Genomic DNA, 13,355 nt, shown 5'->3' on the forward strand with positions numbered 1-13,355 from the left:
AAAAAAAAAAAAAAGAAAAGAAAAAAGAAAAAAGAAAAGAACCCCATCTCTACTAAAAATACAAAAATTAGCCAAGTATGATGGCAGGAGCTTGTAATCCCAGCTACTTGGGAGGCTGAGGCAGGAGAATTGCTTGAACCTGGGAGGCAGAGGTTTCAGTGAGCCTTTAACATCCCCAACCCTTCCAAACCCAGGGCCCCCCTCTAAAAAAAAAAAAAAAAAAAAAATCTAGTTAAACAATAACATATCAGTAACATATGTAGATGCTCAGTGGAGTGCCTGTACCTGGGACGGGGTGAGTGTGTGTAGCCTCTACACTGAAGCACTGGCTTAATTACAGAGGCTGGTCCTGTCTACAGGGCTCTATGGGCCAGGCAAGCCTTCCAGGCTCATGAGAATCTGAAGTAGCAAAGCAGGGCAAGATTATGGTGGGTGGGAACAGACCAGCAGCTTTAAGTAAGGGCCTAAAATCCAAATAGCTTTCCCCCAACCTCCTGACAGCCTGCTGGCCTCAGCAGCTGATGGATTCCATGGGTGTTGGCTGCTGCCAGGGTTTCAGTAGGCTGAGGACCACCCTAGTGTGCCCCTCACCCAAGGTGCTAGCACTTGACAGCTCGCTTTTCCTCTCAGAGGTTTTAGGAAAGTGAAAGCTATCGTCTCCTCCTCACGTTAGGGATGACTGTGCCAAAGGAAGGTAGAGCTTCTAGAAAGAGAAGAGAATCTGGGATTCCTAGGACTTTCTTGTTAGAAACAATCCCAAGACTTGCTCTCCAGCTGCTGGGGCAAATCCAGGTCTCGGTAGGGCTGGTGGCCAATCCCTGGGAGATAATCCACGGGGCACAGTGTCCAAGGGGATGAAGCCATTTCGGGGCAGCGGGGAGCTCAGTGGGAACGAGTGATCCCTGCCCCGGCCAGGTGGCCCCTCTGCGGCTGTGCCTGGCTCCCATTCACCAGAGGCCGCTATGCTCAGGCCCACTGGAATCGTGTTTCTTCTTCAAACACCTCCTCCTTTTTTTTTTTTTTTGAGACGGAGTCTCGCTCTGTTGCCAGGCTGGAGTGCAGTAGCACGTTCTCAGCTCACTACAACCTCCGCCTCCTGTGTTCAAGCGATTCTCTTGCCTCAGCCTCCCGAGTAGCTGGGACCACAGGCACACGGCACCATGCCCAGCTAATTTTTGTATTTTTGGTAGAGATGGGGTTTCACCCCATGTTGGTCAGGATAGTCTCAATCTCGTGACCTTGTGATCCTCCCTCCTTGGCCTCCCAAAGTGCTGGGATTACAGGCGTGAGCCACCATGCCTGACTCGCAAACACCCCCTCTTACTTCATCTTCTTGGCAGCTGAGAGCTTAAGAAATCCCCTCCATGTGGCAGACTTCTTTGGATCAGACCCTGTAGCTGCCAGGTCCCCACCTAAATGACCCTCCACCCCACCTTTTCCTGGTGCTCTGAGTGCAGAAGCAGTGGGGAAATAAGAGTGCCTCAGCCCAGGATTGCTGGACGTCAGGGCTCACCTCCATCTTAGAGAATGGTCAGCTCCGAAATTCAGAGACTTGTGTCCAGATTCCTCAAGCTGTGTCAGGAAGTCTTGTCTTTTCAGTTAAGAGGAAACCGGGTTTTCCTGCATGGGCTCTAATAAAGTCTTTGATCTATTTCAGGTATCAGAATTGCGTTTACACTTACAGAATTCTGCCCAATGAAGATGATAAATTCACTGTTCAGGTGAGTCCTTTATAAACCTAGAAATCTGAACCTGACTTCAGCCAATACTGGCAGAGAAGGGGTGGAAACGATGAGGAAGAAAGCGCATGCACAGGTAGTCGGACATGAAGGCCTGGCTGAGCCTGGCTTCCTCCCAGGAGTTTGTGGGGTGGCTTAGCTGGTACACGGTGCCCCTCCAAGTGACCCTGCTCTGTGACAGGACGGAGTTGCATGCCACGGGCTATTTGTAGTCCATGGGTATGAAGAGGAAATGAAGGCGAAGCAGACTGCCCAGAGATGAAGGGAAAGGAAGGGCTGTGGCTTGGCCAACTGCTGTCTTCATCTCTCAAAGGAGAGAGAGGAAGTGGCTCAGGAGGGAGAGAAGGGAGGTGAACTTACAGGAGAACAGACCATGTTTTCTGAGGGGCTGCGAGACTAGCACAAAAGAGAGCCTTTCCATTTGTAGAACTCTGTTCTGTCCGAGGCTGATACTCACGGCATCTGATTTCACCATGCAAAGTCAAAATGTGCAAAACTTGCAGTTCACTTTTTTTAATATTTTATTTTTGAGACGGAGTTTCACACTTGTCGCCCAGGCCGGAGTGCAGTGGTGTGATCTCGGCTCACTGCAACCTCCACCTCCTGGGTTCAAGTGATTCCCCTGCCTCAGCCTCCCGAGTAGCTGGGATTACAGGCGCCTGCCACCATGCCCAGCTGATTTTTGTATTTTTGGTAGAGATGGGGTTTCTCCATGTTGGCCAGGCTGGTATTAAACTCCTGACCTCAAATGATCTGCCCACCTCGGCCTCCCAAAGTTCTGGGATTACAGGTGTGAGCCATCCCGCCTGGCTGCAGTTAAATTTAAAAAGAAAAATCAGCTGCAGCCATCCAAGCCGGGGAAGGCCACCCTAAGCACAGTTTACTAAAGGCTTTGTTTTGCCACAAAATGTGACAACTGAGTGTGTGGAAGCCAGGAGAGCTATTCTTATCCGGCTGCATGAAGAGCACATGGGGGTGGCAAGAAGGAAGGAGACAAAGTTTTCACATCCCCAGTGGGGGGCAGGGGGGATGTGTGTGTGTGTGTGTGTGTGTGTGTGTGAGAGAGAGAGAGAGAGAGATGCTCAGTTCTCAGGGACTAGAGTAAGAGACACTGCAGTGCATCCACATCCCAAGCAGAGTAGCCGGGGTAGACAGAGGTTTGGACATCATGTCATGGAAGAGCAATGACGGCATTGGAGAAGTTTGGTTGAAAAGAAAGTGGAAGTGGGAGGGGAAAGGCAGGATACACTCCGGTGTCAAAGCTTGAAAGGAATGATTCATTGTGTGCAGAACTAGGATGCAGTAGTAGACAGGGAGCTGGACTCAAGGTGGGAGCAAACCACAGGCAAGTCCCTGGGGGCAAAAATCCCCCAGGAATTGTCAAGAGGGAGAGCGTGGTAAGGAGAACGCCCCTCAGGAAGATGGTTTATGAGGATGGAAGGAATTGGTTCGAGGAGCAGTGTGGTTGACAGAAACCCAAGGGGCGTGTGTGATGCAGCCTGGTCCAGGGGCTGTTTGCTGCAAGGCCTCCTTGGGAGATGTGAGTTTGGGCTCAAGCAGAACCATTCCCCGTGTAGTCAGGCTGGTCTTGCTGCCAGCTGCCTTATCCTCCTGCCCCTGCATCCACTGCAGCCTCTAAGGCACATCTGCTGGAAGGCTTTCCACTGGCCTAGGGCGCCCGCAGGTTTCGCCCGGTTCTTAGTAGTCGCCAGGAGCAGATGTTGGCACACCTAGTACAAGAACGTCCTTTCCAGCGCTTGGCAGCTATTTGCCATGAGAATATCTGTCTCTGACATGGACTCTTCACCGTGTGTGGGATGTGACTGGCGGAGGGGAGCCCTGTCTGGGGCAGGCAGTTGGCTTCAATGACCTCTACCATTTTTTCCAAGTCTAGAAGGGCATGAGCTATTCTGGCAGAGTTGGCATCTGTGACAGGTGGTTTGCTGAGAGGAGTCGGCAAACTCTCTTAATTTAAAAGTTGGTCGCTGCTTTTGATCTTTTTTCCCTTTGCGGTTTCTTCTCTTCCTTCAAAGTGAAGAAAACTTTAAGTATGACTGGAAAAGACATGACTCTGTGGCTTTTAGTAGAGTTGGCACCCGCGGCCTGTAAATGTATAGACTGCGTTTCCGGTTTGCCCCTCTCTGTCACCATCACGCTCTTGCTACTGTGACGTCTTGTGACCCTGGGAACTGCTGATGAAATCTGGGGCCTCATCAGACTACGGGGGTGGGGGGGTGGGGGCGGTGCAGGGAACAGAAACTCACCTTGGCTGACTCTGTAAGGGTTAAGGGGTGGGCCGCCTTTGTGGAGATGTGCAGAGCCAGGAAGGAGAAGGCCGCCCCAGGGCCTTGGGACCAGAAGAGCATAGGGTCTGCACGCGGCTTCTCCCGTGGCTCAGCTCTTCTCCGTCGGGTCGCTCTTCCCCGCCAGCAGCCTTCCTTCTCAGACCCCAGTCCTAAGAGGGAGTCTGATGGCTCAGCCTCCATGGCTTTCTCTGCATGGGCCACTGAGGGGCTGCCAGTCTGTGTATGAATTGGCTGTCTTCAAGCAGATGCCCCCCTCTGCTCTCGGAGATGGGGACAGAGTCATGGGGCAGCGTGGCTCCTCAAGGTCTCTGCTCAGCCAGGGCAGTGGGTGGGCAGCTTTCATAGAAGAAGGGCAGCCCTGCTGGACATATCTACTCCTGACCCTGGCACTAGGCCCGTGACGTCCTCAGTAGCCGACGTGGTACAGGGAACTGTGGGCTTAGGTGGTCTGAAGAGGTTTCCCTTCAAGGTGAATTGAAGGAGAATTCTCATAGGATTCTCCTAGGTGGACTCACTTATGAGAATCTACCTCCAAGAGTAAATGACAGCAGATGTCTACTGACGACCAAGTGCACACTCATGCTCAATTAAGCAGACTCAGAGCCCTTCGGGGAAGCTTTAGCAGTTATTGATCTCTGCCTATTTTAACTCAAGTTCCTCTTTTCATGTTGAGGCAAAACCTCACGGTCTTTTCTAAGCTTAGCCACAGTTTCTAAATAACTCATTCCTGACACCTGAGCCTGTTCAGTGCCACCAGAATACGAGGCTCCCCAAAATAAGAATCTGGACTGAAACTTTGCCAAGTGAAGCTCCGACAGGCTTTCATTGTTTCTTAGTTTAGTAACTTTAGCTCTTTTCCTGGGGACTTCTGTTCTCTTGTCAACACCAAAGATCTCATCTTCGTTCTTTGCAGACCAGCTTCATGGAGTTGGCCCACGTGTCATAACCCATGACAGCCCCGTATCAATCAGGGAGAGGAGCCATCTCACCCGGGGGACTCTTTTCCCTTATTCCATCTTTCACAGACTTGAAAAAAAAATCCGAGATGGGAGGGCAGGATGCAAACTGTAACTTCATCCAACCCCCTCATTCTAAATATGAGTGTTGCTGAGAACTGCGGAAGTTGGAACTCACAGCCAGGCCTCCCGGCCTCCCCGGCTAAGCTTTCTTCCTTCCAGCCCAGAAGGTGTTTCCAGGCCTGGCTGGAGTCTCCTGGGGAAGGATGAGCCCAGGACTCTGCCCAGAGGGCAGGGAGACAAGGCAATGTGGCCTCTCAGAGAGCTTGGCCTCTTGTCCTTCACACGGTTGTAGATAATATTTGATCCCAGGTGGCATCTGTCCCTTGTGGTAAATCAGCAAGGTGCCCCTAGAATGAAAGCAGACTCCCAGATCCTGGGATCTGGGTTCAAGTCCAATTTGGCCAGCCATGTGGCCTTGGACAAGGACTGCCAAGAAACTGCTGGAAAGTAGAGATCACACACATACCTCCCAGTGTAAGGAAGCTGCCGAGGAGGACGGTGGAGACAGTGGGGAACTGGAGGTGCTTTAGAGGATTCTAGGCAGTGCTGGGAGTGGCAGGGAAGGAGGGGTAAATTTTGGAACTCCATCTCCCTCAGCTCTGCTCTTTGGGCTGTGGGCTTCGTGTCTTCAGGGACCTGAGTAGGCTCTGGAACCGTTAAGCAGTTGTTCAACAGCTGCTGTGCCACTCAAACTCTGAGAACCTTCTGGACTTAGCTTGCACTGCTTGTCCTGGTTGGGGGAGGGTCGGGACAGTGCTCTGAGCCCTGCATGAAGCCAGAGGAAGGCAGGATGGCTCAGCCCCACGGGCCTGACTGTCCCACACCAAGAGAGCAGGTTTCTTGTAAAGCCCAAACTCCTTTCTTGACTTGGAAAGGGAAGTGACTCTCCTGTAAGAGAAGCGGTGCCCATCTTGAGCTGCTCGCTGCAGACTGAGCTGGGACGCTGCTGCTGCCTTTGAAATGGCCCCTCTCTGGCAGAGTGAGGAAGAGTCTGAGGCCCTGCAAGCCACCCTCATGGGCCAGCTCCAGGGTGGCCAGGGAGGCCTGGAGCAGCCTCAGACGTGTCGCATAAATGGTTGTCTCAAACCCAGGGCCACAGTTGAAGCAAAAGGGGCCCTTCGGCCCCATCCTACAACCTTTTGGCCCTTGCGTCCTTTCTGACATCCTTCCCACCAGGAGGAATAAAGCAGAAAATTAAAACTACCCATAATCCCCTATCACATCAGTGTTCTCTGTGAACTTCCTGTCTTTTCTTGAGGTTGAGATTGTATCTAGGATATTGATTGTTTGAGTCAAGATGGGAGCACCCCACGTGTTTTCTGTTTGTTTTGTTTTGTTTTTGAGACAGGGTCTCACTCTGTAGCCCAGGCTTGAATGCAGTGGCACGATCTCGGCCCACTGCAACCTCTGCTCCCGGGCTCAAGCAATTCTCCCACCTCAGCCTCCTGAGTAGCTGGGATGACAGGTGTGCACCACTATGCCCAGCTAAATTTTGTCTTTTTCTGTAGAGCCCGGGTTTTAATGCAAGTTTAGATGAAGAGTTAGAAAATATCTATCTCGTCGACCCTTTCATTATTCTTCCTGGATTTGGAAGAAGAACTCCAGTGACCTGAACCATTCTGGTGAGTTCTAAAGAAGAGACACTCATGACTCAAGTCCCTGGTCCCTGACGGTGGCTGTCACGTATCTCTGGGCGGCATGGCTTTTGGAGAGGGAAAACAAAACAACTTTCTCAAAGCTGTTCCGTCACAAGCATCCGGGAGGTGAACGGTTGAGCCATTGTTATTAAGCTCAGGAAGCGAGTGGCAGCTGTTATTGTTCTGAGTGGTCACCGAGTGAAGTAAAGATTCCGTCTGAGCCGCCGGGCAAAGGATGTGGCTCTAACACACTTCCTGAAGTTGCACAACAAGGGGCGCAGAAAAGGCTCAGGGCACAGAAGCCTACCAGGGCTGCCCTGTGTGGGCTCTGCAGCCATGCCAAGGACAGTGGGCCCTGTGGGGGTCCGTGCTGGTGGAGGGGTTCCTTTATGCTATGACGCTCACCTTCTAGAAGCCTGCGTTTTGAATTGGTTTTTCTATCTACTGCAGAATATGGACAGATCTGTTTTCCAAGCCTCTGAACATCACAAAACATCTTAGTCTACACATTCAAGAGTAATTTGATAGATATAAAATTCTTGGAACCAACTGTTCGCTCAAAATCCTATACGAGGTTCAGCACTGCCTTCAAGAAGGTAGTGTTATGGACCAGGCACAGTGGCTCAACACTGTAATCCCCGCACTTTGGGAGGCCGAGGCAGGTGGATCACCTGAGGTCAGGAGTTCGGGACTAGCCTGGGCAACATGGTGAAACCCCGTCTCTACTAAAAATGCAAAAATTAGCTGGGCGTGGTGGCGCATGCCTGTAGTCCCAGCTACTCGGGAGGCTGAGGCAGGAGGATCACTTGAACCTGACAGGCAGAGGCTGCAGTGAGCCGAGATCTCACCACTGCACTGCAGCCTGGGTGACAGAGCAAGACTGTCTCAAAGAAAAAAAAAAAAAAGTGTGTAGCATTATGAATAGTTCTGAGTACAAAATCCAAGGCCAAACTTGTGCTGGTTCCTATAGAGGGGACCCATTTTTTTGTTTTTTTCTACTTTGAAGCTGGTGGGAATTCTTTTCCAGCTTTGTCCTTTTCCTTTCATTGAGAGTGCCTGCAGTGTGCTCAGCTTGCCCACTTTGCAAGCTCTGTTCTTTGACACAAAAGACCTTTCTTCTGTTAGGTCTTTGAGTAAGTTTTTATCCCAGCTCTTCTGGCATCTTTCTCCTAATCCCCTGAGAAAGCCAAGCCTCCCCTCATTTTCTAGCCTCCTGGGGTACACATGCCCTTGTGACCGAGAAGCCCTTCCCTCTTGTGCGGCTGCAACATCCCTAATCCCTTCCCAAGTTTGTCAGAGAATTCTAGAAAGAGTGTCCATGCCATTTGTCATCTCTACCTCCAAATGACTGTCTTCATTTTCTCCCCATCCCCACTAGCCATTTTGTCCTTGCTTCTCCATGTTCCAGAGCCTTCTGGTTCACCTTGTCCCAGATCATGGGCCTGTTTCCTGTCTTTGTTTCCCAAAGTGGTCTAGAACTGACATCAATGTGCACCATGTAGCTGACAAGTTTAGATTGGGGAATAGGATGCAAGTGTAACCAATGAGGTGTGAAGCGAAGGGCTCTGTGGGCTTCTAATAAAGGTCTATTTGTCTTAAAAACAGACATAGGGATAAGATAGCCTCTTTCTTTCTTTCTTTTTGAGACAGAGTTTCGCTCTTGTTGCCCAGGCTGGAATGCAATGGCATGATCTCAGCTCACCACAACCTCCACCTCCTGGGTTCAAGTGATTCTCCTATCTCAGCCTCCCAAGTAGCTGGGATTATAGGCACCTGCACCATGCCTGGCTAATTTTTGTATTTTTAGAACAGATAGGGCTTCACTATGTTGGCCAGGCTGGTCTCGAACTCCTGACCTCAGATGATCTGCTTGCCTTGGCCTCCCAAAGTGTTGGGATTACAGGCGTGAGCCACCACGCCCGGCCAAGATAGCCTCTTTCCTACCTTTGGAAGCTGCCATAGGATGTGACAGCTGGGTCTCTGCTGCTACCTTGTAACTATGAGGAGATGTAGCCGGCCAGTGAGGCCAACACACGGAAAGGAGAAGTGAACCTGGGTCCTGGATGATGCCCTTGAATTCGCTGAACAGAATGAAGCAACCTGGGATCTGCCCTGCCTCTAGATTTTCTGTTTTGTGAGGTAATTAATTCCTTTTTGCTCAAGTTAGTTGAGTTAGGGTCTTCTAACAGCTAAAAGTGTCCTAATATACGAAAGTTTAAACTATCCTAGGGGAATTTCAGAGCAGAAAAGTGAAAATTTCAAATTGAATATCGAGTTTCACTGCACCAAATGCCCATGAGCCGTGCTCTGACAACGCAGTCCCTGGGTCTTCCCTCTCCTTAGTCTATATTGTGTTTCTGGGACCTGCTCCAGCCCTGTCCCAGACATTCCTAATGACTTATGTTCCTGTCAGACATCCTCAGGCTCAACATCTTTCTCCAACCCTAACCAGAAAAAGCACAAAACTCAATCAGTGTTTTAACAATGTCTGTGCCCTGGGGAGGCATCTTGATTTCTTGCTTATTGCAGAATGGTTTCGTTTCTCATCTTGACTTTGCCCTTCGAGATCAGGTTCCGGGTCTAATTGTGTCTGTCAGATTTGCAAGAGGCCACATAGGGTTTACCAAATAGAATAAAGTCTTTCTGAGAGGTCTCGCTTGATCACCCCAGAAAAATAGTCACCCCACCCTTCACCTGTTGCTCTTTAACCCCTTACCCTCCTTTCTTTTCTTTGTGGCTCTTGTGACTATCTGATTTTATATTTTATTTATTTATTTATTTTTATTTTTTTGAGACAGAGTCTCACTCTATCACCAGGCTGGAGTGCAGTGGCACAATCTCGGCTCACTGCAACTCCTGCCTCCTGGGTTGAAGTGATTCTCCTGCTTCAGCCTCCCGAGTAGCTGGAACTACAGGTGTGCGCCACCACACCCAGCTAATTTTTGTATTTTTAGTAAAGACAGGGTTTCACCATGCTGGCCAGGATGGTCTCAATCTCTTGAACTTGTGATATGCCCGCCTCAGCCTCCCAAAGTGCTGGGATTACAGGTGTGAGCCACTGTGTCCGACCCTGATTTTATATTTTAAAATATACATTTTTTATTGACTTATTTATTGTCTACATTAGAACTATTCCTAGCATATAGTGAGTGCTGGATAAATATTTATTGAATTAACTCTTCTGCCACCATTAAAAAGATAGGAAGTGCTACAGGTTTCACTTAAATGATGATTTATCTCACCCTTGCTGCAGTTATCAATCTTAAATTTGTCCTCGACAGGATCCGCCATTATCTATTGACTTGCTTTTCATGCCTTGGTCAACTTCCTCTGCATTCGGGAAGGGTTCTCTTTTCTGGACTCAGTTCTGCTATAGCTCCCTCCAAAGTGGATTCTCATTTCAGCATTGAATTGAGCTCCTCATTTTTTTTTTTTTTCTCAAGATGGAGTCTCGCTCTGTCACCCAGGCTGGAGTGCAACAGCGAGATCTCGGCTCGCTGCAACCTCTGTCTCCTGGGTTCAAGCGATTCTCCTGCCTCAGCCTCCCAAGCAGCTGGGATTACAGCCACGCACCACCATCCCCCACTAATTTTTTGTATTTTTAGTAGAGACGGGGTTTCACCATGTTGACCAGGCTGGTCTCAAACTTCTGACCTTGTGATCTGCCCGCCTCGGCCTCCCAAAGTGCTGGGATTACAGGCGTGAGCCACCGCGCCCGTCCGAGGTTCTCATTTTGTTGCAAGTCTGCCTTGCCTGGCTGGTCTTTTTTTTTTTTTTTTTTTTTTTTTTTTTTTTTTTTNACCATGCCCAGCTAATTTTTGTATTTTTAGTAGAGACGGGGTTTTGCCGTGTTGGCCAGGCTGGTCTCGAACTCCTGACCTCGAGTGATCTGCCCTCTTCGGCCTCCCAAAGTGCTGGGATTACAGGTGTGACCACTGTGCCCAGCCTATTATTTTTTGTTTGTTTGTTTTTTTTGAGACGGAGTCTCGCTCTGTCGCCCAGGCTGGAGTGCAGTGGCCGGATCTCAGCTCACTGCAAGCTCCGCCTCCCGGGTTTATGCCATTCTCCTGCCTCAGCCTCCCGAGTAGCTGGGACTACAGGCGCCCGCCACCTCGCCCAGCTAGCTTTTTGTATTTTTTAGTAGAGACGGGGTTTCACTGTGTTAGCCAGGATGGTCTTGATCTCCTGACCTCGTGATCCACCCGTCTCGGCCTCCCAAAGTGCTGGGATTACAGGCTTGAGCCACCACGCCCGGCCGCCTGGCTGGTCTTTGTGCCTCACTGGCCCTGTCATCTGTTCATCTTTCTCCTCTTCCTGACGTTTTCACTCCGGGGTCCTAAAGGCCTTGCCTTTTGATGTCCATGTGAGGCTGCCGATGCTTCCCAAGATGTCCCGAGACAAGTTCCAGCAGCTGCATTTCCAGAGAAGGCTCTTCCTCAGGTCTTCAGGGTGGTATAATGTCCTAGTTCCCTCGGGGAAGCAGTTTCTTCTCTCAAGCTTGTTTCCTCCTCAGAAACACTGGGAGGCCAGCAGTACTTCTGTCCTGTGGAGGTTGTGAGGACTAAAAGAGATGGTTTATGTAAACATGCAGCTCATGTCTGACACGTGACTCCATGGATGACTGTTTTAAAATGGCGAGGATGCACAGAGGCCAGTCAGCTCGCCGGCACCAACGCAGGGTCACTGGGCAGAGGCCCCGGCCCATAACTGGCCAAGAGCTAGGGACACCAGGCACAGGGGAGGGAGAAAGGGCTGAGACTTTGGGACACAAAAAACTCAGGAGTCCTGGGATTGGCAGCAAGGCCATCCAAAGGGGCCTTGGAGAGAAGGACGAGTGCCTGGAAATCCTGACTGGCCCTGGATCAGGGCCCAGGAGCAAAGGTCATGGGGGACGGAGGCACCAAGTAGGGCCCCCAGACTCTGTCTGCCTTGGGACCCTCTGAGAACTGGGGTTGTCCTGTGCCTGCTCACTGGGCGTACGTCACTGCTGCTTTGGATAACTGAGGAAGATAGAGTCGGGGTGAGGGCGAGGGTGGGTGCCTGGAGTCCCACCAGGTGACAAGAGAGAGCCTTGAGGACACAGGAGGGACCAGAGGGAGGTCCCACAACTCCCACCTGGGACCTATCTTATCATCCCATTCTGGCCTGGTTCCCTTTTGTTGAGCCCCTGTCAGGAGCTAGGCACTTCATCCCTGTTCTTTAATCCTGGGGGAAGGTTTACTACTATTGGTGCTATGATTACTATGCCCATTTTTAAATTCAAGGAAACAAAGGCTCAGATGAGATAACACTGTTTGCTCGTTGCATAAAACTTGTGACAGAAGAGGGATGTCATTGGAGCCATGCTGTGGCTCTGTGCCCTGCAGTCTGGGGCCCTGGGCTGGAGGGTGAGCTTCACACAAAGGCTACTGGTCTTTGTTTCTCCAGCCACCCGAGGTTCCCCAGCTATGCAACCAGCTAAGGGCTTTGCAGTTATTTGAGCCATGATCCTTCCTGAATGAGACCCAAGATGACTCTACTTTTAAGCCAAGTCCAGTGAGTGTTACAGCCGTATGTTCTGACTACATTCCTTAAGGGTCAGAATGACAGCTTAGAGATTCCCAATGGCTCATTCATTTATTCAGTGAATATTAATTGGGAACTGAACATACTAATACAACAGCCAGCCTCAGAGACAGTCCGTCCTTCACAGGATGTTCAGTCTAGAGACCAATGACAAGCAATTTTCACAATTAGACTCCGAAGCCCAGATTTTTACATCTTGAGGTAGAAGGGTCTCAGGAAACTTCTACAGTGAAAGGAGCTCCCTTCAAGTGGGAGGAAATGAATGGCCCAGCCATGCCTTCCAAAGAGCCTTCTGAGAGGTGCCCACTCCCTCTTCTGTGATTCCAAACAATCCCCCCACTCAGTGTCCACATCCTCGCATTGTGGGGTGGTAGGCGGCCCGGTGTCTATCTCCCCCAGTGAGCTGTGGGGGCCTTGAGAACAAGGGTGAGGGTCTCAGTTGCCTAAGTGTCTGCCCTTGGGCACAGGACAGAGGACGCGTTGCCATCCCCTGCATGAAAGACCCAGCTGGACCTGGCTTGAGAAGAGGCTTCTGTTGACCACTCAGTGCCCACAAAACCTCTGAGGTTAACCTTAGTCTGCCCTGTTCTTAGCAGATTGTACTTCATTTTGAGTAACCCCAGGAGAGAAAAATCCAAATTTCTCTCCCAAATATTGAATTAATCCATACATGAGCAGTTAGTGATTTTCATAAAGAGATTTGCCATGGAAGAGCAGTTCCTTCATTACTGCTCTTCTTGGCTGTCTGAGTTAAGAGACCCTGCCAGGCTGGTGGCCATCAGGGTGCTCAACCCATCTCTCCACCGTATTTATGCCCCTCATGACTGGCAGGAAAAGAGGTCTGAAATCTTGAAATGGAGAAATGTGTTTTCCAAAATCCAAACATCTCTCACAAATATATGCTACAAAGACCCTAAAAAGAGTTCTCAGCGCCTCACACAGACACAAGGACAGAACACGAGAACAGAGTCCCAGCCTTTAAAGAGAGAAAACAGACATTCCAACAAGCAGATTAAAAGTCAGTCAGGGTTGGGCGTGGTGGCTCATGCCTATAATCCCGGCACTTTGGGAGGCCAAGACAGGTGGATC

The 13,355-nt window shown here is 50.2% G+C and overlaps 1 protein-coding gene across 1 annotated transcript in view; it reads left to right on the forward strand.

The window, feature by feature from the left end:
* Positions 1–13,355, forward strand: part of INPP5D (inositol polyphosphate-5-phosphatase D) — a 154,528-nt gene that overhangs the window by 19,266 nt on the left and 121,907 nt on the right. The window contains 1 exon segment of the mRNA XM_017859368.1: positions 1,658–1,721. Coding sequence (XP_017714857.1) covers positions 1,658–1,721 — 64 coding nt within the window.

Source organism: Rhinopithecus bieti, unplaced genomic scaffold, assembly GCF_001698545.2.
Source record: "Rhinopithecus bieti isolate Rb0 unplaced genomic scaffold, ASM169854v2 scaffold_50517, whole genome shotgun sequence".
NCBI lineage: Eukaryota > Metazoa > Chordata > Mammalia > Primates > Cercopithecidae > Rhinopithecus > Rhinopithecus bieti.